The sequence below is a fragment of the Falco rusticolus genome, chromosome 3, assembly GCF_015220075.1.
Source record: "Falco rusticolus isolate bFalRus1 chromosome 3, bFalRus1.pri, whole genome shotgun sequence".
Lineage (NCBI taxonomy): Eukaryota > Metazoa > Chordata > Aves > Falconiformes > Falconidae > Falco > Falco rusticolus.
In genome coordinates, this window is record NC_051189.1 from 96276507 (window position 1) to 96301517 (window position 25011).

The window sequence follows — 25011 nt, forward strand, 5'->3', positions numbered from 1 at the left end:
CAGAGCCTTGCCGATAGGTGCCAAATGCATTAAGCTGACATATTTACAAAGACTGTGAATTATACATGAGTTTCTGTATGAACAAGACAGGTTTAATGTGCCACACATTCTTCATGTATTACATTTGGGTCTCATAATACAACAACTGCATTTTCCTGTTCTGAGTATTTCAGGCCAGTGAAAGCACGAGACCGACGTCCCCAGGGACTCGTATCCTGCTCCTGAACAGAACAGCAGCTACAATTTCTTCCACAGCATTCACACCAGTGCGTCTGACCCAGAAGGGGCCAAATACCCAAAGAACAGGGGTTTCAATGCCCATACTCGTGCAGCCCTCTGCCACGCTTCTGAGAGGAAGGCAGTTGCCAGCTGAGGTCACAGACACGGGATGGGTAACCTAACTTTGTTAAATTATGAGATTGGTCTTCCACAGCCCCTTACAGAGACAGAAGAGACTGTCCCACAAAGCTCAGCAGAGCATCTGAGGGGGTCTCTTCCAACAGAACCTTTCCCACCATGGGGTAGTGCCTCAGCTATAACCTTGCATAAATTTTGTGTTGATACAACCTGGACAGTACACCCATGCATCCCCAGGATCTAGCATCCCCATCCATTCTAGCTAATTATTTGACAGCCTCCACATGTTCACTAACAAACCTCTCTATTCAAAAGGCCGTGTTCACCCTGGGTTTCCTGACCTAGCAAAATCCTTGAGTTTAATGCAGCACTTACACGCCCTCTCAGTGCATCTAATATTTAAGTACGCTTTCCAAAAGGCCACTCTTCCCCCCATGAGGCTGCTCTGCCTTGATGCTACGAAATTTCAGCTTCAGCTCAGGATACAGAACAACCATTCCTGTAAAGCACATGCTAGTTTTTGACTGGCTGCATCAGATCATCACCCTTTCCCGCCAGCTCTCAAATACTGCTAGAACATCACCCACTTGAATGGCAAGAGCTGCTGGCGGGCTTGCAATGAATAAACCGAGCTGCTCACTGAAGAACTGAAAGAAAAAAAGAAAAAAAAAATCACAGCTACTGTCTACCTATCTGATACACCTGTGATCAACGGGCATGCCAGATCCAGCAGCAGCATCCAGACTGCCTTCATATAGTACAGTCTGAAACCACATCCCATCCTGCAGACCGCTTGTAGCGGTACGAAGGGAAAACACAACCCCATAGTAACACCCTTCGCAACACCTTGGACCTTTCAATAGGTGTGAGAAAACACATTGCAATTTTCTTGTGCCTGCTTCTCTCTGATCCATCCAGCTCTACAACAGTGATCACTGACATATTCAGCGTTGTCTCTGCAGGCTTTAAATGGCATAAAACCTTTGATGGGTCATCTGACCACACATGAGAAGATGGACTGCAACCACAGCATCATGAAAGCGGCTTTTCTGCTTTTTATTACACCATTTGGATACGACTTAAATTGGAAACCAATATGGGGGATTACCTAACTCCAAGCTTTTCTGTCCTGATGGTCTAACCCTCCAACCCATTCCAACGACTTCTGAATGCTGTTCAAAAGGTTACGCGAGTCATTAGTAAACTGAGATAATCTCATCAATCACACTGAAAAACAGGTATGACACACCAATGCAGAAATCTATAGTAGAGATAGATGTGGATCCAAAAAACAGGACATAAAGGATTTAAAGGAACTCTTTAAGGTATTAAAAGCTGGAGTTCCATGGAAATAATGTGATTGAATTAAGAAAGGACAACATAGTCTGCCTACAAAGCTACCTCTTCCAGCAGAGAGATCAGTGTGAACTACAGCCTTCTGAGCAAAGTGGTGGAATCCCCACCAGGGAAAATATTTAGTATTAAATACAATCACAAAAATACGCTGCAAGGAAACCTCTGCTCTGTGCAGGAGACCGCCAAGGTGATCTCAACAGCTTTGTTTATCTCAAATGGCTATGAATGTTTAAGACAATAAGAGAGTTTGTGTCAGAGACAAACCCAAACCTGAAGAGTCGCTTTCATGATGAATCCGCAGCAGCTAATACCAAAGATATAACATGACCAGTTCTTCCAGTAAGCTATGATTATGCCAGCTCTCTCTCTGAACACTTATTTCTTCGTAATGAACCGTGACTATTACAAGAAAGGGCAGTCTTGGGACTAAGAACATTACTGCACATCTGTGCCAGCTAAAATATCCACTGCTACACACATAACACTAAATAAAACTTGATAGAATACATTATAGTGACAACATTAATCTGTTCTGCCCGATCATGGTATTTTTAGTAGGGTTCGTTCATGGTACACTAATATTACAACTGTTGTGGTCTCAGCACTTCGATGGTAAAGCAAGCAGTGAAGAATGGGAAAGGAAGCAAATGTCATTCTAGCATTGTTGTTGGATTAAAATCAGAGGAAGGCAGCTACCAGGGAAGCAGAAGTGGAGCTTGCAGGAATGATAAAAGCGGCGTGAGGGAAAGGGCAATGGTCAGCAACCAGTATCAACTGCTCCAAGCCCACATTTCTGCAACTAAACTCCCTTGTGACAAGATGCTTCAAGAAGAAACCACACAACACAGTTCTCCCACAAACACATCCCACACGAATGTCACAGCCATGGGTACAAACAAGGACAGACCTCTGCTCTCAGGTCAGGTTACGGTCAGCTGAGCCGACACATCTCACACCAGATCCAGCGTCATAAGCCTGTTACTGGATTTGCTGAATTCCTGCTGGGTGAGGTATGCTTTCTACAAGGTTATGATTCAGAAATACACCAAAGGAGGCCACAATCAACAGCTTCTAATGAAAATTGCTGTTACTTTTGCTTTCTGCAAGTGAGATAACAGGAGGTACAAGGATGAGCTGTGTTTGAGCCTGCGGGTTTACCACACAGGTACTCTTATGCCTAGGCGGTCCTTCCCTTTTGCAGTGCTTCAGTGTGCCTCAGACTTTTGATCCCCGTTGACTACTGTCTGACAAACATAGCCTTAACAAGTCAAAAGCCAGTTCATAGGGGCTTCCCCATAACGGCTAAGTCACAGTGCAAATCAGCCTAATTGCATCAGCAGCCTTCCCTGCTCTACACTCTGCAATGAGTGAGCCCTTCCCAGAGGGCCAGTCAACCAGGTGAAGCAAGCAAGCACATTTCTGCATGTCCCAGTCCACTGGAGGAGGGCAATCGCTCAGCTAGCTCATGAATAATGCACCGTCATGTTTATGCAGCTCCAGGGACCCACTTCAAATCCGCTTGCGGTCTCCAAAATTATTTTCAGTATACTTGGCCAGTCTCTGGTAGGCAAATCAAAAAGCTCCTTTTAAAATTCTCTCTGCTTTACTTGAGGCTTTCACTCCTCTCTGCTATACATAATCCAGAAGAAAGGAGACATGATTTTCTGGTCACTCCAGTTTCACGCTGGTACTGCTTGACTGACTTCAGTAGATTTACTCCTCATGTATACTGCTGTGACACAGTGAGGTTCAAAGATGGCTTAACAGCATACAGGGATGTACCAGCAATTCAGAAATGAGTCAGGAGGAGATCAAGCTGCATGCGGCATCATCAATGTCTTCTAAGCAGACGGTTAAACACGAAATATAACCATAAGGGCTAAAAGAGTCTTTTCTTCCATGTTGTAGAGGTGGGATCTGAAACAATGAACAAGCAGCACAAGAGGGAGAGGATGAACTCATAGGGGGTGAAGTTACAAAATATTCCTCCACCCTGCAAAGAAATCTTTTTTAATGCTGGCTCTCAGCCCAGAGGTTTGACCCCAGGGGATATGATGTCAGTAAGCCAAGGCAATAGCTTCTGCAAACCTTGTAATGTAATGTCAACTCCTCCTTGTAAATCTTGTCTAATCCAAAATATTTCACATGAGAAAAACTTGTGTAAAAAGAAGCCAGGAGAAGAAAAACATAGCTCAACTATACAAAGTCATGCAAACTCTAGAAATAGCCATGTTAGGAAAAAGCTAAGCTGTACATTGGGCCAAGTCAAGCAAGCCACGGTGACAGCTCCCTTTGCTCTCTGCTTCAAGCCCAGCTTGAACTCAAGTTCAGAAGCGTGCCAGTGTGGGCTGTGTGATGGGTGAGAGATGGGCCACAATTAGCTAGAATGTAGAAGACAGCCCCTCTTCCCCCCACCCCCCTGCTCCAGAAAAGCTTGGTGTCCTTGGACTAAAAGTTGTCGAGAATGTTTTGCTTATATCATGGTCCTGCACTTTTGTCATTTGCAACCATATAAACATTAAGTTAAGCCTGAAATACTAAATTACTGTATTTTTCCCCCTTGCAGATTGATTGCCTGCACTTAAAGTACATAACTGCAGACTCTGTTATCTCACAAACCTCAGGTTGAGTAACACTGCTGTACTGTACATTTATTTAACCCTTCTTAAGGCGAAGCATCACTGACATCCTCACAGCTGCGTTTCTGTTGCTATTCTTTGGTTGAAGCCATACCCTTTAATTCACAAAGCAGAAATACTGCCCTGGGAAAAGAGAAAGCAGAGGATTTCTGTCATGCACTCCCACTCTGGAGACTGACAATCAACAAGAACTTCAACAAGGATTCATTAGTACCTAAACATCCTTCTTCCTCCCCTCTCCTCCCCCTCCAGACACGAGCCCTGCTCATGTAGCCAAGACATAATCTTAAGCCTTGTCTGACCCAGAAGAAAAAACACTGAGGAGATAAAAGCACCACTTAGTTTGCTCTCCCTCCCCACCTGTGCCTGGCAGAGCCACAGATCACTCTGAAGACTCCCACAAGCAATTTGTTGCCTACAAGCCACTGGCCGGAGACTCCTGTGCCTGCCAGGAGTATACTCTGGTACCGCACACACCAGGGAAGTTCAGCCTGTCTCAACAATGAGGAAGGCGACTGGAATGCTGTTAAATGCCCCAGTGGTAAAAAGATGCTGTCAACCCCATTCAAGCATGACATCAAGTAAGTTTGAGCCCACCTAACCATAATACTTGCTGCACAACAAAACACACTGCAGGCAAACCCCTGCCAAACCAGAGAGCATCGCAATGCAGGTCAGGCTAACACATATGCATCTCTACAAGCCCTCGCTAACAGAAGCTGGGTGGTATCAGCAAAAGCAGACAAACAGCAGAGTTACAACGCAGCTGAGTGTAGCAATGAAAAGCAAGCCTAGAAGGAGCTCCGGCCAGTGCTGTTCCCTTCCCAGAACATGGGAGGAAAGCTTTGCCCTGGAGGACTTCCTCTCAAAAAACAAATGAACAAAAAAACCCCCAAACAAAGTACAAATTTAAAAAAAAAAAAAAAACAAACACTTTTACCCATTTTCTACATTTAGGTTGCATTCGGGCTCAGTGATACTGGCTGGCTGCCCACAGTGCCTACCTGGAAAGAAGACAGCGCACATACCTGAAAGTACATGAGACCATGCCACGCACAGATACATCACAGGTCACTTCAAACCGACCTTACTGTGTCTGGCAAAAACTTCTGAAGTTACTCAACAAGGTTCTTATCAAATGTCTCATAGCTTGTTGATGCTGAAACAGCTATTCATCACCTCTGTTTATTAAACAGAAAACTGTAACTGTGCTTAACTTCTCTTTGCCTTCCTGTTCTTCCAAAGGAAGGTTAACTTTCCATCCTTCACCGCCACAGTGATGCTGTCAGTAAACTGATGCATCTTCCAAGTGCCCAAACTATTTTCTGCCTGACCAGAATAGTGCTTGGTAACCCAGCGTGGCGTCAGCGGTGCCAGACTGGTTGCCTCCTATCTTCACTCTTCATCTATGAAGTTCACCTCCACAGGGAGAGAGCCTTTACAGAGTCTTTCTCTGGGAAGGTCAAGCTAGCTTGAAGAAATGACAGCAAAGGGAACACACTTCTTTGTTTAACCTTTTCCATCACCAAAGTGTATGGCTAGCATTTTCCCTTCCAAGGAGAGTTCATTAATTCACTGTTGGAGATGTTACAGCCCCCCCGAAGTCAAGGACATCTTGCTCCCCCTGAACATCCCTCCTGGTTCACCCTTTCCCAGCGCGATGCAACCCTTACCCCAGGTCCTGCCTCAGCCCTCCCCTCCCACCTGCTGCCGGGGCCCACTACCACCACAGCACATCCTGGGGGCAGCCGCTGCCCAGTCCTTCCACAGGAAAAAGCCCACAGCCTGGCAGCGCGGGGGAGATGATGAATGCAGCCCATGGCTGGCAAAAGGGACAGTGGGCAGGGAGCTGGAGAGCCACAGCCACAACCACCCAGCTACACCCTCTTTCCCCTTCCGTTGTTTGCAAGCCCAACCACAGCAGTTCAGCCTGCTGCATTACACACTCGCTCCCTCCTCTGGCTCTCTCCCATGCCCTCCCCTGCCAGCCTTTATTCAGCTGGTTTCCTCTGGCCAAATTTGTCAGCATCACGGGTGCTTTTCCACTTTCTGTATCCATTTTTCCCCTTTTCTAAGGAGGGAGGTGTCTCATGCTCAGGCCCCTGAGAGCAGCCCCTCCCCTCTTATCATTTCCCTGAAACACATCCTCCTCTTTCAGGCAAACGTTATCTGGCATTTTCAAGCCTGCGTTTTCAAAGACAAGAAATGCCACAGATCGCTACGCCTTCCCAAGACGAGGGTTCACACAAAGCTGGGCACAGCTTGCCACACTGCTGTTACGTTCCAGGACCCTGTAGCGAGTGTCTGGCTTCTGCCAGAGGGGGGGCACAGGGAAGACTTAGGGGCTTTCTACCCCTAATCCAGGACTTCAACCACTCAACAGCCCACGCTACTCTCCCCCCCACAAGTCTCCTCCTTTGGCACTGCTTCCAAATGAAGCTAACAAGCCAAATGCAAGCCACCGAATGGAAGAAAATCGGCTGCACAGAAAGCAATATGATATTCGCTGATCTGACAAGTTTGCTGCTGTGCAGGCAGCAGCATGGCACAGCCGTGGCCCCAGCACGTTTCCATCACAAATTCCACACTCCTTATCCCACTCCCAGTATTTACAGCCTAACCATAAAACTGCTTTGAGATTAAACCTGGCAACAAGGTATCAACCATAAACCTAATGCTATACTAAAGAAAAAAAAAAGTATTTGTTTAAAAAGAAACTCTGTCTGCCCGCTTCTTTCGGTCTCACGTAAGTGCTGAGGCAATGCAAGCAAATGTCTTTGGCATACCATTTCTTGTAATGCTGCATTCAGTTGAAGACCAGTTTCTCTGGGATTTTTGGACAAAACAGTAACTGCTAGACAGAAAGCAACTTCAGGTGAGTTTCTTCCAGTAGCAAATGGGAAGACTTTCAAGCCTTCAGGTTTCAGGCATGTGGAAGTTCATTTAGGGTCATGCCTGGGAGCCCTGACACACTCCTAATACTGATCAAACCCTCGTGAGACAAAACTGGAAGATTTTGAATGACCAAGAATTTCAGAGACAGGGAGTTCTTCAGGGCTGTGGATCTTTTAGCACTTGGCCTTGAAAACAAACCTGCTTGAGCGTTCCCAGGTGCCTCCCATCAAGTAAGTAATTTCTGAACTCGATGGCTAACACACTGTCTATAGGACATAGGACACCTGCATTTATTCCACTGCTTTTCACCCAGAGAGAGAGACATGAGCTGCCTAGGGGTCCTGCCCTGTCCACATATCCTCCTTCCCACACTTAGCCTGAAACACCCACTGCCACACCGAGGCACTCCACAAGGACAACCGCAGAACATGCCAGAGGTGAGGTGTGGCAAGACTTGACAACACATCCACCTCCCTCCTCTCCTAATCCAAATGATGTCTCACTTTCTGGAAGATCCCTGCAACCTAGCACTGCCTCCCATCACTCACCATGGTTGATGTGCTTCAAATCAATGGGCTCCGATATCTGCAGCTATCAACGGCATTGGGAGTCTTCCTGTCACTGTAAAACTGCTCACAGGAGATGGGAAAAAGCACAGGAGAAAAGGATTTTTCACAGCTGTGTTAAGGGCTGGAGGATCTGTGAAACCAGGAACCAGACACACATAGATTCCTGTCCCCTGCTGCCCAATGTCTTTCAGCTGGTCCACCCCTGTGTAATTTAATCCCAAAGAGGAATAAAGATGACTGACAGCATCCATATTTTTGTGGGAAAGAGTCTGAGTTGCGTGAGCACACAGGAAGATACCAGCATGAACAGAAAAGATTTAATTCTTCTAGGAAATCTAGAGGTAAATCTCAGATTACTCCACACAGGTCTTTTGTCTGGCTGGCACATCTGAAAAGCAACAGGCCAGCTGAAAGTAGTTTAATCCTACCAAAATGAACATTTTACTATAAATACCTTGTTTTATCTTAGGGGCCCAAATTTCCACTGTCATGTATCCCACGAAGCAGTTTAGAGTTGCTTGCACATTCAAAAGGAGAAACAAGACCCCAGGCAGACAATGAATGGCATTTTGAATGAATTATTCTCCAGTTCCTTTAAATAAAGCACGTTAAGGCATATTGTTCCCCACATCATGCATGGTATTTTCATTAATGTCCTAACTACTGTCCACATCAATCCATCTCTCATAGTCTTGTAATTACAGGTTTAGAGACTACGCCATCACAGCCGCATTAAATCAGAAGAGAAGCTGGCGGTACACAATTCTCCAACCAGACCTACAGAGTCTATCTTAGCCCGAAGCTAATTTTCTGCCTCCTCTTTCTCTGTGGCCATATTTATGTATCTATTTTCCCCAAGAAACTACACCCACTGTTTGCTGCAAGCAAACTGAAATAGCACAACTACCCACACTTTTAATTTCCTTAATTTGAGTTTCAGGCCCTAACAGGCTTTACAGTGCCAGGTGAGCCCAGGAATAAAAGGATAGAGAGAAAAAGATGGAAAGGAGAGACTGAAAAGGTAATCTTATTACTAGAGTCACGTATTCCATGAACAGTATCAATTGCAAATTCACCTATTTTTATGTAATAGCAGGACTTGAAGAATATAAGGCTCTCAGTTTTTCCTGCATTAACAGCTGCAGCAAATTCACAAGCCTATCGCCCCAGCACAAGCCCATCCAAAGTTTGTTTTAGAGATGTTTTGATACACAGGCAAAGAATATCTACATATATTTACCATCACAAGAATATAATCCATATGATCTGCTTGGTACCTACACGCAGAGTTCCCAGCTGTAAGCGCCACATAATCCACATGGAATTCAGGCTAGTGTACTTAGACCAGACAGACAGTTGTAAAAACCCACAAGTATCCATCATCCTTGCCTGGTCCAGAGCTGCGGTGCAAACATCTGACACTTGTGACCCCAAAACTTTACCAGCACGGATACTATCTGCCAGGAGGACTCTGAAAACACACAGTCCTCGGAAATACTGAGGGCAAAGCCATGTCCTTCAGTGCTTTTAGGAGAAAAAAAAACAGTTTCTTAAGCTTCTATGCTATGAAGTTAACCTTACAGCAGAGGCATCTCCTGTACAGTTAATTCTTTGATGTGTCCTTTTTAGTGAAAGAAGATGTGAGAGTAATTCCTCATGGAAGTAAGCAAAAGCCTTCAAATCCACTCCTTGTTCATTACACCGAAGAGCTTACAAGGCCAGTTAATATCCCACCTGTGACATTACACTTAAGACTCTTCAAGGGATTTAATGATTTCCCAAAATCTGATTCAGCAGTTGGAGCATCACCTTACAATTTTCTTTTCAGCACCAAGCAAAGGAAATGTTTTCAAATACCCTGCCCATTTACCAACTTGGTGAAACTCACTAAAACACAGATGTAGCCAGAAAGGGAAAGACATCACACACGGCCCCAGTGCAATTCTATCTAGCACAAATTCCCTGCAAATACGGTAACACTGAGCCAGTACATGACAACTCCAGCAACTACCAGCACCTTACTTGCTTTCAACCAGTGCTCTCTGACGATTCTGCCTGCCTGATGCAAGAGGCCCTAGACAAGCACTCTAAAAGGCTGAAAAAAACCACCCAGACCTGAAATCAAGTATCTTTTTACATCTGAGCACCTCCTAATAGCAGCTGCAAATCTGAACTTGCTCACATCAGCTTAAGCTGATGCTCAAGGTTGTATTTGCAACCAACGCTACATAAGTGTATGCTATTGTCTGCCTTCCAAAAAGGCAGTTGCTTCAGTCAGCCCAGAAAGGCCCTGCTCATTTGCTGAAGAAAGGGGGTTCCCAGTGTGCAGAGGGCCATAACACATAAAGAGAAACTCCATAATTCATTAAAAATAAAATACACAAGTCTCCCAGCTGCTGAGCCATCACTGCTCACAGCAAGCTGGCTTAAAAAGATATTTTTTTAGCATATGTTAAATAAAGCTCCAACACTAGAAAGATGATTACTGGCATTAATAACGCACAAAGTATTCAGTGCCCAATACAATCCTCAAACGACACAGCCATGGATGACTCAATCCCAGCCAGCCATATTCCCCAAGGGAAGTCTCTCCAACCGTCCTTGCAATTCCTTCACAAGCTGCCCCACAGACATTAAAAAGCTACACCAACAAGAGGAGCTCAGAGATTATTTTCAACTGGGCACTGCGTTTCCCTGCAGCATCCCCACTCCTCTCCTCCCACTCTAGTTTTTAGACCACCTGCACAACCATCCAGGGAAAAGCGTGACCGAGACTGGCCCTCTTCCAGCAGCTCAGATGTGTTTGGCATCATCACCATCCCCTTCACCGGCATTTGGCTGTGGCAGGTCCTGCAGTGAAAGGAATGGGCAGACATCAGAGGACCCAGCCTCTGTCCCTGCCACCAGTTCCCCAAGTCTCTTCAGACTTCAGGAAGCCTCTTAACCGCCCCTGTGCTCCCACATCCCCAGTCTGTAGTTTTAGGAATCCTGAAAGATGAAACCAGCTTGAGGAAGGCAGGTAAGTACAACCCAATTAAAATACACAATCTAAGTTACGGAGAATGAAAGCTCAGGACAGAAACCCTCCAGCTTATTCTCAATCATGCCACTCTTGCTTAGAGCAGATACGAGTCTCATCAAACGCATGCCATGAGTATAATGCAACAACTTGGTCACCAACTGACATGTAAGGGGTCAGGTGTCTCTGCCCACAGATGGCAGCAGGCATGATCTCAGCAGCTGCCGAAACATCTGTGCACATCAGGCCTGATGAAGGATCACTTTTGCCTACATGAACAAATATGCAATTTCAAACTACAACAAACACATTACCAACACAAATTTATATGAAGAGCTGCAAGACAATCAAAGGCATACATAAGTCTGCTAGCTAGCACTGAATCTCACAAGCAAACGGATCAGCATATATGAGATAGTGAGATGGTTTGTGAACCTAAGACTTTGCTTATTTTAGGCATATGACACATCAAAGCACTTTTTCCTAACGGTTAGATGGTGGAGTCCAGTACAAATTACAGCCAGCATTACACTTCAGGTAAATGGTTCTCTCTAGCTATGCCACTAGTCATAAACCATGTCCAAATGTACTTTGGCTAGTTTAGCAAAGACATCACCCCTGCAAAACGAGCATCTCATGACACAGATTTTTAAGCAGAACTCTTCAGCAACATGAATATGAGTCCTGCCTGTTAACCAAGGATACAAAATTTGGGACACCTCCTGATGTATTTGTTTAATACCACATCCACAAACTAGTCTCAGGGAGTGCTGCTCAGCACCCTGCCTGAGAAACAAGTCTTTATCAGAGCATCTCATACTGTTTAACCACGAAGCATCTTTCACAATGCTAAACTGTCAAGATCCTTCAAGTCAAGCAGCAAGGCACAAAAGAGTTCTTCAAACTCTGTCACGCTCATCTAGTGTTAGCCATAGCCTACGAAAGTCTATAATTTCTAAGCACCTCTGCTCCAAATATTTTCCATTTTATTTTTCATTCCTGCAGACATGCCGCTGTAACATCTTATAGAAGCACAACCACATCGAGCTGTGAAATCGCACAGATCTAGCTACGTCTTTGGATTTTTTTGATGAACTGGTACAAAAGCGGTTTGCGAGCAATTTCCTACTCAAGTGAATTATTGCACCTGACAAATATTCCCTGAAAGGAATCAGGGATTTTGTCTTCAAGGAGACTACTTAATAAGCAAAGGTTTGCAGAACCATGTCCCAGGACTCCCACCAATCATTTCTTAAATTGACAGAAGTGCCTTTGCCGAGAGGACACAGATCTGCAAGGCCAGGCTCCTCTCCCTGCGGCATGGTTAGTTTTTCTTTCAGGCCACAATGTGTTTTCAGTAACATCATCACAAATTTCACCTATTTCCCTTGATCCAGCAGAGCTTCACTGGCATTTACAGCAGAGCAAGCAGGATCAGAATCTGAGCTTTTACACACATCTTTCAGGCACATTTCTGGAATTTATTTTAATGTGCACAAGCTTGACCGCAACTGTTTCAGATGTTCTCAGAGTTATTCTCTCTCCCCGTTCCTATCCCCCCCCAAAACAGCCACAGTTGCATTGTCTTTTATGGGCTGAGGAAGTGAAGGAAGGGGAGGGACTTCCAGGAATTTTTAATTATGTATTTTTCACCTTAATGTTGTTTTTTTAAAATTTTATACATATATGGAACTGTATCTAATGCATATGTATAGACACAAAGAGAAAGAGTTCCAAGTGCTCAGTCCGGCCTTCAGTTTCACATTTTTAAGCAACATCACTCCAGCACAGCAAGGATAACTACTATTTTATCTTGCTTGACTCTATTTGGATTTTGAAAAGCTCTCTATGTTAAGGCTTCTCATTAGCCATGTGAAGCCCAATACCCTAGAGACAGTATTTAATTCAACCACGACCTCCCTTCTGGGTATTTCCTGGCAAAAAATGGCCAGATGGGAGAGCTGAAGACTGCCAAACATTCGCTGCAAGGAAGTGCCAAAACAAGGGTCTTTATTGCTGATAAAAGCCATGGTAATGTCAGAATGCAAAACAAAGTTGCTACCTTTTTTTCCACCTCCATCTGCTTCACTAAAGCTGTGATTGCTGCTGCGATGGAATTGAAGGCACTGGTTTTCACCCTGAGATTAAACTCTAGCACAGCAGCAAATGACAAAAGCAATTTTACTCCCTGTGTTAAATCATTATGTTTATTCTTATATTACTAGCAACCAAGTTCCTCACAGTGTTCTCATTTTCTGTTCTCTTTACCACGCTCATATGTAGGAGTTTAGACCTGATAAATAGTAACTTCCGTCATTAGCCCTGGCTGGGCTGAAAGGATGCTATACCTCCTCCTATCCTTTGGAAAGAGAGAAAACTCTCATTCTCCACAATTCCTGTTACCCTGTGGGTCAGACCTGTGTATTAAGAAGATCTGGCGTTTATGCCACCCTGGACGCCTGTTCCACCATCCGGAAAGTGCAGCTATAAGAGGCATCCGTGGTGCTCAAGGGTAATTACACTCAGGCTTGCCAGGTGCACTAGTCTTGCCTGACACTGGCGGTCAGTGCCGCCTGTGTGATGCAGCAAGGCCTAGCCTCCTCTGCTCTTCACCATCACATTTTTTAGCATAGCCAGTTCCTGAACAAGCACAGGAAAACTCTTTAGACCTTTTAGGGACTTTTGCTCAAAGGCCTCCAAACTCACAATGACCCAAAAGCCAAGCGGGATTCCTCCCAGTGCCCACAACAATAAACAACTTCAATACATCAACCACCTTTATGAAGAGTACAGTACCAATATACCTAGAGGTAGTAAAACAGATACATTTATACCAGCTGGATGCTTTAAATATGTATGCAACAGAATTTATGCCTGCACCAAATAAAGATGCCATTATGCCAGCAGAACAGCATTCACACCAGGAGTCACACCAGCTGCACTTCTAATGGCCACACAGTAATTATTACATTAAAGAAATCATACCCCTTGCAGTCATAATTATACTGGTACAAAAATCTATGTGCTGACCAGGCCTTAAATCAATTTAAGGAACCTACACAAGGGATTGTTCCTGTTTAATTACACAGCCATTTAAATCAATTGGTTTAAATCAAGACTTCGGAACTGGGATCATTTTTTTGTAAGGAGTGTGGTTTTGTTACCTGCATGCATGCTAACCTTGTAAATTAAGTCCCTGGCTTTGACAGCTGACTCTTACAATCTAAGAGGTTTTTATATGAATAACAAACAAAAAGCAGTAGGGTGAACAATTCTGCTTTGGTGGTTTGAGGAAACCAGAACAATTCATAGCAATTCCGGACAACGCTGTAGCAAACAGATATTAATAGGGAAAGGTGGTGTTGCATTGCAGCAGCCTGTGAAAAACACCAATCTTGGCCATCCCAGAAATTTAACTCTATTTTCATCCTTGGTGCTTTGTCACCACTATGCTAAAGGGCCAGAACCTACTGCACAAAGAGAAGGACAGTAAGTTGAAATATGCTTCGACACAGTTTACATTGTTCCCAAACAAAAGCAGAGAGAATAAGGTATTTGGCATCTGGCAGAGTGTTTACCCTGCCTCCTCCATCAGGGGCTGTACTCTACTATCTATGTCTGGAGTCATACAGTAAATCTCTCCATCATCTAGTGTCAATCTTGGGCACGAGAGGGTTTTAAGAAAAAAAGAGAGAGAAAGAAGAGAGGCAACAGTGGAAAGCTTGAAAATCTAATGATTTTATTTGCCCAGCATACTTTCCTTTCTCTGCATTTATCCACACATTCTTAATTCCCCTATTATTTAGTATTCTTCCAAAACCATGAACAACAGAAGTAGGATGCAAGTCCTTCCTTTACCTACACCACTGAGCCCTCAGCAGCACAAGTCCCCAGAAACGAGCAACAAGACAAAGTCACAGAGGGAAGGTCTGTTGAAGAGGCATCAGACAGCTCTGTACCACCTCAGCAGGTGTCACAGTGGCTGCTGTCTGTCAGAATAAAGGCACAAGGCTATGCAATAAAGTAAGAAGAAGAATAAAAGATCTGGTTTCTGCTGTTCCCATGTTATAGGAATTCAATAATTTACTCCAGAAGCTAAATAATTACTATACTTAGCCTGGGCAGAGCTCTAACTGTATAAACACACCTTTTATCAGGACCTTCTCTCATCTTCTCATACCAGAAAGCTACACTACACATTTTCTGTTGGTGAAACAGCATCCACAGCACAGTTGTGCCTTTTTAACAAAAAAAAAAAAAAAGAGGTTGCACAAGACACTGTCTGCGTGATATCCACTCTACCAACTGTGCTGGCAAAAGAAATACAAACGATGATCCTCACTAACACAGCCACAGGGCTAGACACGCATGCACAAAGCCACGCTTAAGAGAGCTCCTTACCTCTTTCAGTCATTTTCAACACCCAATCAACCCATTACGGCATTGCTAACGCTAGTGTAGCGCTGCTAACGCTGACAGGGATGCCCTGGGAGGGCCTGTGCTAGAATAGCACTAGAGCACACTAGTCTTTGAACAGCTGAGTTTCCAGTACCACAAATGGTAGGAAAAATAGCTGTATTTACCACCATTGCTAACACCAAAGACAAGACCAGAATAGTGCAAGAAGAAAAGCGTTCAACATGCAGTGAAACAGAAAAAGGCTGTAAGGACTTGCCCACATAATAATAATAATAAAAAAAATGTAGTGCACCCCTACTTTTATATTTAAAAGAAAGTCAGATTTCTAATCAACTTATCACCACCCTGACCACAGGCTCTGCCTACCAAAGCGTGACAGACCAAACATCGGCGGCAGCAGAGGCTTGCACTGCTCTCGCTTCCTTCACTGATCCTATGCCAAAGGTCCAAGCTGCTGACAGCCGAGCAGACGGAAGGAGGGCATCCCTGCTCCAGCATCACATTTTGCCATTTAAATCACAGGGAGAAGTAGAGTGTCTGAGGGCTTGGGCACGCATTTGATTCAGCCAGTGCACCTACAGGGCACGGTAACCTCTGACAGGGGGTGCAACTTCCTGAACCTGAGAGATGCTGCTTTCCACCCATCCCTACAGCCTCTGGTTGAGTGGGCACAAGGCTAGACCTGCAGCAGTCCTCAAGAGGTCCAGCCCATCCTGCTTCAGCTGCCCACACTGGTCCGGAGACAGCAACACAGCAACTCATCTCTGCAGCCTTTTGGGACCCCCCCGAGGCCAGGCATGCTGTTTTACAACCGTACAGATAAAACTGCAGCAATGCGAACTGACCCAACTGGATACAGGATCACAATGGTGGCCTTCATGCTAACATCCAATACTGTTTAATACAACCATTTCAATCGCAACTGGCTGTTCCGCAGTCTGGCGAATTTGAGTGCGTCATCACGGCATGAGCTCAGTGCCCCAGTAACCCCAAGTCTGGTCCATACTGGACTTCCAGGCTAACTTACCACTGCAACCAACACTGAACTGGTGGTTACTTTCAGACAGAAGAGGGCAATTGGGAAAAATTAAAACACACCTTTGAAGGCCAGAAAGGAAACATGGGCAGAGGGGTGTCTGTTTTTCTAAAATTTATTTTTATTTGTTTGGGTTTTTAAACAGTATCTGAACAGTGTTCTTTAACTATCTCGGAGGCCTAATCCCACAATATCTGTGGATACTCCCACTGCAGGAGTTTTACAGTAATAACACTGGAATTAAAGGTCTGCAGTAGTGAGATAAAAAGGTTGATGGCAGAGCTAGGTGCCATTTTCTGTGGAACACCATCATCTCTCCAGCAGGAAGAAGACTTGCAGCCAACTGCCAGCAGGCTCTTTGGACTGACCTTCTAATACATGCAAAAAAAGGCACCATAGCCTTTGCTAGCTGTGCTGATTAAAGATAGACAGCACTTCATCTGACTTTTTTTGCAACACGATGACCATAATTCACATTTAATATGCTGCAAAGTCATCTGCCTTCCAAGCACAGCAGCGTGTTCTGCTGAAAGTCACTGCTGTTAGGTCGAATTTAAACTCAATATCGCAGGACAGATATTACATTGCTATTAATAATAAATAATCATGATAATGTTTCCCCCTTAATAGAACATCTCTTCCCAAAGGATCCCAACCAATTTACAAACCCTGGACAAAGCTCTATCCACCCCTACAACCCTGTAACCTCTGCCTGGCTTGCATGGATGCAAAGGAATGCAGAAATTAATTAGCAATTGCATCAGATCTGTGAATTACTTCACTGCAGCTGACGTTCCTCCCACTTCAGAGAGGAAGATCCAGCAATAACATTGTCAGTGCTTTAACAAGGAATTCTCACAAACATATTCCGGAGAGCAGGCCTGCACTGCATGCCTGTGTGATGCCAGTGCTTCCTGGGAACGGGTGGGAAGGTAAGGATCTGAGCAGTATTATTTATGTTCCTCTCTAAATAAAGATGCTCCCTCATGACCATAATCAAGTATAGAAGAAGTACCAGCCAGCAAACAAATTTAAGTGCTCCTTAAGAGGAACAACTTCTGGAGGGCTGAGAAAGTCACTCTGTACAGTCTCCAGGCAGAAGAGACTCCTATCATGCACTACTACAATGTAAACATTTTAAAAAGTAATACGATGTAGACATGGCTGCAAACACATGTAGTGAATATTCAGCACACAGCCCGGTGTTCCTGTCCTTAAGCTAAGATGAAAGAGTAAGCAAAACTACTGTAAATAGAACAAAGTGTAGAATCTCCAGAGACATGCTTTAAAAACATCTGGTACTTGATTCTTCCCAAAAGCAAAACATTTGCTCCCCAGAAACACTTACGTGATCCTCAGGAATAAGTTCATTTTAGCCGAGTTGACTTGACTCAAGCACCAACAGGACCAGGCACGTAGGAACATCCGCACCTTCGACTCAGAGATGAAATGTCATCAAGGACTTCTCAGCACTGCCTGCAGTAAGTCACTTCACCTGATGTGGCAGCTATTTAGTCACGCAAGGCAACCATTTCAGTCAGGATCTGAAGAATGTCATATTTAATTGAACAAGGGGGAGGGATTACACCGTGACATGTCATGTGTTGACAGTTCTGAACTAGGTGGAGGGTCACATCATATTGTCTGTACCAGCCACCCTTTTGATGCTGAGCACAAATAGGCACTCTGGTGACATATTTTGTCCCTGCGTGCAAACGCATCTCCCATGCCTGATCAGGCTCGGGACACAACTGTACAGCCAAGACATGTGGGCAGGGGGAAAAGCAGACCACTTCCTGCAAACACGCTAAACTTTTCAGCTCCATGAGAAGGTAAAACGCCCTTACTCAACACTAGGACTGTTTCCTACACTTACCTAAACATTCAGCCACTGATCTCTCTTGACCACCAAGCAACCAGGCAGTCGGGACATTAGTTTTTGCATTATGCTACAGGGAACGAGTACAAACAGCAATTAACAAGAGACACCCTAAGTGAGCTGGACAGACCCGAGGCAGGAAAGAGAAAGGGTCGATCAGCCCCATTTTGTAGAAGCGAGCAAGGAATTTGATCCTTTCGCAGACAAGTAAAAGAGGCCATCAGCGTATTTCACATACAACACCACAGGTTTCGTTCATGCTTTTTGTCATCACACAAGCCAGCCTGGTTGCCAGTTCTGTCTTGAGTCTGTTACAGACACTTGCCCAACATTGGTGTATCTCCTAAGAAAACTGCCGTACAGAGTCAGACCCAGCTCAGAATCCTGTTCCTAAGGGACAAGGAGCAGAGGCTTAGAGGAAAAGCTAACAGGGCAAGTTTAAACCTGTATTTCTCCCATTTTCTCCCCACAACAGCTTCCAGGAAGCCACAGTTTGGGGACTTCCTCAGCTGGGGCGTGTATTCACACATTTGTGTTTTAGTAGTGGTTGATGGGCCACCGTGCCAAAAATGTGTTTCAAGCAGCAACACATCTACATGTCAGACCCAGCAGTGAAAACAAAGCAACTCAGTTTTTCCCCATTGCATGGTCAGAATTAAACACAGCTGCAGGGACACCTGTTTCACCCCACCTTCACCTCCAGAGCCCACACCAGAAACAGGCCAGAGTGGATTTGAACATGCTGCAAATTCACAGTGTATACACAGCTCTAGACAGGCGACAGAAACACCGCCAACTGCTTCCTCAGGCTTTTACTTTTTAATAATGAATCCTCCTCAAATGGAAACACAGCTTTGGGCAACAAGCCCATTTAAAATAAAATACAGGTATGAAAGAAAAGTTGGCCCCTGTCTCCTCCCAGGCCAGATATGTCTCCTCTCGTATGGAAGCCAGACCTGGGTGTATTAATGGATAACTCATCTCTTTCTCAACCTTTTCTGCTGCAATGCAGGGCATAATGTTTAGACATCCTGAAGCCTTCATCTATGAGTAAAACCTCTAGTATCCCTGTCTATGTCCTATCATTAGCTGCTGCATAATATTTGTGTGAAATCTCCAGAGGTTAAAAATAAAAAAAAAAAAAAGTTGAAGAAAAGACCCACATCCTTTCCTGACACCAAGAAATGTTTCTCCAGCTTCTGCTTTCCTCAATCTATACAACATTGCCTCTGCTCACCACAGGCTTTTAAACCCCTGCTTGATGAGTGCAATTGCGCTCTCCACTCAAAACAGAGAAGATCAGCGATTAAAGCAAAATAATCACTCCAGGGAACCGCAGATCCCAAGCCATGAAGCATAAGCAGGACCAGGAGAAGGTGCTGCCAGCAACAAGGTATTCCTCTCAGCAGTTCAGGAACCACTGCCCTAGCTCCCTGTTTACACCTGTATGAACATGCAAGAAGTTTCACTGGTATCGACTCAATGCTTGAATTAAAAAAAAAAAAAAAACCATACACACAAAACAAACCCCCACACACACACAAAAATCCAAAAAACACCAAACAGTAAAAATTTAACTCTGAAATAACTAGGGGAAGAGTTATTTATAGTCCAAAAGATATTTCTGTCAATACTAATCTTGTAAGTAATATACAAATAAAAACTATCACATGTTGCACGTTATCACCTTGTAACATGATTATTCCGTGTAAATTATCACGTTGCACATTATCACCTTGTAACATGATTATTCAACTATTCCATGCATTTTCACACATATTTTACTACCCCTGCAACACAGAAATAACAGCCGTTGGGGAACAGAAGGACACCAAATTAACTAGAGGTAAAAGGGAACTGAGAATGGTACAATACTAATGAATAGGAAGAAAACACCTTTTCCCTCCCCCCCCAGTCTGTTGTTAGCAGATTGCAACAACAAGTTATCAGTAGCTTCTCTGCTACATCAATTGTCAGCATCATTCGTAAATCCAGCACATGTTCTGGAACAGATTTTTTGCTTCTTTAGCTGCAAATACTGAGAGGGTCAAAACATAACATTACTTTAAGCCCTCTGGACAAATCACACCAACTGTGTTTCTCATTATTTCAGAAATCTTGGTCTTGTACCAGATGCCTTGTGTCTGCCTGAAACCTCATGGGATTCTACCTCTGAAAGCATGGGCAAGCTTGGGGCACTTCCACAAGCAACACCTGCAGGAAAGAGTGTCACAGGAAAACTGCCACAATTGTCGCCAAGCTCATGCATGTCAAACAGGAAATCCTCATTACCTTGATGCTGTCTTTTATATGTTGGGTTTTTTTTGGGGTGGGGGGTGGGGGTGTTTCTACATTAGAAATCTATTCCCACAACATTCTGGCAAGCACGTCAGGCTTCTGGTGCAAGCGTTGGATCTTGAGGAAAAATTCAGAAGTGTATTAAAGACAAGCAAACGCTCTGACTCAAAGACAAGCGTTTCCAAGTATGGCAAGTAACGCTGAGCAAGGCTTCCAGACTAATGCCTACGCTGTACTTGAGGATTTTTAGATACTGCCTTAATTCCCTTAATTGCTTCATTTTAAAGGCTGAAAACACTAGCTGGCTGGGATATTAGCAGCGTTTGAATGGTAACTAATTCTAATGAGTACGCTAGTAGCAATGTAACACTAGGGCATGCCACACACGTTTCCGAGGCTGAAAGCGATAGCCATCAGCCTACATAGCCAAAGCAGCCACCCCGGCTCGGCAACCTCAGCCCGCGCCGCACCAGCCATGACTCACGGCATCCTCCCCTCGCTGCTACCCCTGCCCACCTCTATTTGCAGGGACAAATTAAGACTTCCTCACTCCGGAGGGCACTCCCACGAAAATCCACGTGAAAGCAGGATTTCAGGAGCCGGGATCACGAAGCTGGCGGAGCAAAGCCCCGACTTACGCTCCCAGAAGAGAAAGCCAGACGCGGCCCGTTTTCGCACGCCTGAAAGCGGAGCAGCTGGCCACGGTGCGTGCCGACTTTCCCGGTCCCTCCTTCCCTTTGTACGCGATCGTAACGAAGCTGCGGGTGTAAAAACGTTCCCTCCGCTGCCTCCGCTCCCAGCCCGCCCCCCCGGTTCGCAGCCGGCACCCCCAGCCCCCCCGAGGCCGGACCGATGCCCGGCTCCCCTGCCAGGCGTCTATGGAAACCGCCGGCAGGATGCGCGTTTTCTCCTTCCTACCGGGATTTTCACGTTCTTACCGATGCCACCTGCTCCCCCCCGCCCCGTGGGGCTGGGCGCCAGGCCCGGCCCTACCCAGGTTTAACCGCCGCATCCCGGGTGAGGGGCCGGGGGGTGTCACCGCCAGCCGCCGCGCCCCCCACCCCTCCCCCCCGCCGCCGCTCGGCCTGCTGCAGCGGGGAGAGCCGGCCCCGCTCCGGACAGCCGGGGGAGGCGGCGGGGGGGACAGAGGAAAACAAACACACAGCACCCCCGGGCGCCGGGGGGCCGCCGCGCCGCGCCGAGCCCGCGCCCCCCACTCACCCAGGGTCTTGACGGCGACCTGCCGGGTGAGCGGCGGCGGCAAGTTGACGCAGACCAAGTCGACGTCCTGGTGCAGCAGCACCTCGTCGATGCGGCTGGTGTAGAAGGGGACGCTCATCTCCTTGGCCAGCTCCTCCGCCTCCTCAGGCGTCCGGCCCCACAGCGCCTTCACGGCGAAGCCCTCCGCCTTCAGCAGCGGCACGATCACCCGCGCCGTCAGGCCGGTGCCGAACACCCCCACCCCGGGCAGCATGGCGGCGGCGGCGAGGGGCGAGGCGAGGCGGGCGGCACGGCACGGCGAGGCGCTCCCTCTTTTACCTCAGCGCCGGCCGGGGCGGAGGGAGGCGGCCGCCGGGCGGGCGGGAGAGGGAGGCAGCGCCCGCTGGCCGCTGCTGCCGCCGCCACCGCCGCCGGGGCCGGGACCGGCCGCCCCCCGCCTCAGCAGCGCCGCGGCCGCCGGCTGCCCCGCCATGCCCGCACCATCACACACGCCTCCGAGCAGGCGCCGGCGCTGCCGCCCCTGGCGGACGCGGGGCGCGCAGGGACAACCGCGCTCCCCCGGCGGCGGCGGGGCGCTCAGCGCCGCTCCTCTGCCATCTTCGCCGCGGGCGCCCGCTCGCCACGGGGAGGGCGGGGCCTCGCTGTCACCTCCCGGGTGTTCCTGCACCGCCCGCCCCGCCCCCGCCGCGCCATTGGCCGCCGCCCGCCCCGGCACCGCCCAGTTACCGGCACCGCCGGGCGGCGGGGGGGCGCCCCCCGGGAGCCACCGCCCCGCCCGCCCTGCCGCGGCCGGCCGGCGCACCGGGGTTAGCGGCGGCCGGGCGGGCGGGTCCCTTCCCGCCGCAGCGCTCGCCCCGCCGGTGCGGACCGAGGGCCCGCGGGGGGGTCCGTCCGGCTCCAGGGCGGCTGCCGGGAGCGGGAGATCCCCCCACCGGCTCTTTCCCCCCCAGCAGCGCGATGAGGGGCCGTGGTTACGGGGCGTGGCGGGGGTCAGGCCGGTGAAGGCACGGGAGAGCGGGGGTCGGCGCGGGCTGGCGGTGTCCCTCGGCCCTCGGTGCCCCCCTGCGCCAGCGCGGGGCGGCGCGGCACCGCGGGGCTGGGAAAGACCTCGAGCATCACCGGGCGCAGCCGTTAACCGGCACGGCCGGGGCCGGCGCTGAACCTGTCCCGGAGCGCCGCGTCTGCGGGGCCTTTAACCACCTCCAGGGGGACAGCGACCCCACCGCCTCCCCGGGCTGCCTGCTCCAGGGCTCGACCACCCTTTCCGTGAAGACGTTTTTCCTAATCCCAATCTAACACCCCCCCCGGCACAACCTGAGGCCGTTTCCTCTTGTCCTGTCACTTACCTGGGAGAAGGGACCGACCCCCCCTGCCTACAGCCAGGCAGCTGTAGAGAGCAATAAGCCCCCCCCGAGTCTCCTCCGTCCTGAAGCCCGAGGGGAGCTGCCCCCCACCTCGGCACCCCCGACGGGCAGGGTCTGACACCCACCTTCCCCCACCGTGCCCACCCGGCTGGGATGCCCGCTGGGTCCCCATCATCCATCCCGTACCGGGCTGTGGGTCATTTGCCCCCCTTACAACCACCGCGTTACTGGGTCATCGCTCCACGCTGGAAGGACCCAGCGATGAAATCCTGGACTAGAGAGGAGCAAACCCTCCCGCACCACTGCGGTGCCCTGTGCCACCTCCTGCTCATCCCCCCTTTGCCCCTGGCTGGGTTGAATGATGGGCCTCCAGGGCCGTGGTCCCACCATCCTGGGGGCTGCCGGGGGGGCCAGGAGCGGCCAAGGACCGCAGCCACCTTTGGCTCCACACAGATCTGTGAAAAATCCTTCTCACGGAGGCAAATCTCTGCCCCGGTTCTGCGCACGGATCAACTGGTCTGAAAGCAGAGTAGCTCTGGTGAGTGCCACTCTGGTGTCTATCTCACTCTTAAAAAAAAAAAAAATTACAAAACTTCCTGCTTCCAGTTAAAAAATAAGAATAAAGGTGTTGGTTTTCCACATATTGTCTTTTTGACCAGTTCGTAGAAGAAAGGAAGAGAAGGGTAAGGAAGGAAAGGGAGGAAGGAATGAGAAGAGAGGAAAGGGAAAAGGAAAGGGAAAGAAAAGACAAAAGGAATTGAAAACCTTTCCTCTGTTAGAGTCCTGGAAATGAGCCAGGGGCAATGTTGCAAACGTATTCCACCAGCGTCCAGAAAATTAGCCTTGGAAGCTGGCGTTCTTCTCCCATACTCCATAAAGAGGTGGAGTTCTTTTTCCTGCCACCATCTCACAGTGAACACATCTTTATTACAAAAAGCACTAGGCACTGGAAGGGTCACCGCAACCAAACACGCGGCGCTTTCCACACGCTGCCATGAAGGAGATGGATGCGCTTTGGCTTCTGACCACTGAAACACAACCCAGATGCGTTTGTCACCCAGCCGCAGGGGTATTGCCTTTCTTTAAAACACAAAGATTGCGTCGGGGCTCTCCATCAGACATTCAAACCTGGTTGTACGGGGTGTCCCCAGGATGAGCAATTTGGAATAGCTTGCTTATTTGCATGTCTGCAAGTAATAATAAACCCTGAGAAAGCAGCCAGGTTACAGGAACTGGGTAAATACGTGAAGGTTGAAGAGAAATAGATGCTACATGCCTATTTAGTCATTACCCAGCTTTTATTATTTTCAAGGCACAAGCCACTTCATAACTATCTACGTAAGGTCACTGTTTTGAGAAATTTTCGGTAAGGCATAGAAAATGGCAATTAAGGACTAGGGAATTAAATTATTACACTCTGCTAAGTCCATTGTTTTCCTAGAGAAAATTTCCCCTTGTTTTACTTTTTAATATTTTTCTTTCTCCCGTCAGATTAACATAGCTTTGCAGGGTTAAGCTGAGCGAATGGCACCTGGCTCCCAGCACTCCAGTAGCCACGTCAACCTCTGAACACATCACAATGCCAAATCCAAACTACCACATCTGCAGCGGCGCTGCCTTCCCCCCAGTTTGTTGCAGGAACTTTTGGGGACGTATTCCACACTGTTTGTACGGAGTGGGGTGCGATTCTTTCTCAATTCATTGTGTGAAATTGGGCCACCACGCCACGCTTGCCTGTTCTGGTGAGCACCCAGAAGGACTGAGGGAAGCCGATGAAGGACAGCCAATCTTTCAGTCATGCAGACCATGTCCTCACCACCGTGTGACTGCCAACAGGAGCGAAAGCAGAATCCTTGCATAAATCCACATCACTAGTGTTGCCAATCACTTCTGACTTGAAGTACTGTCAAATCTGGGCAAGTTTTTTTTGTGCAAAGGGAAAAAGTTTAAGGTTGCAGC

General features: G+C 47.5%; 1 protein-coding gene across 1 annotated transcript in view; it reads right to left on the bottom strand.

Annotated features, from left to right (window-relative positions):
- Positions 1-22315, bottom strand: part of GFOD1 (glucose-fructose oxidoreductase domain containing 1) — a 75078-nt gene extending 52763 nt beyond the window's left edge. Inside the window, exon 1 of the mRNA XM_037379868.1 lies at positions 21689-22315. Within this exon, the coding sequence (XP_037235765.1) occupies positions 21689-21941 (253 nt within the window). The 5' untranslated portion in view covers positions 21942-22315. The remainder of the gene's footprint in view (positions 1-21688) is intronic.
- Between the last annotated feature and the right edge of the window lie 2696 nt (positions 22316-25011).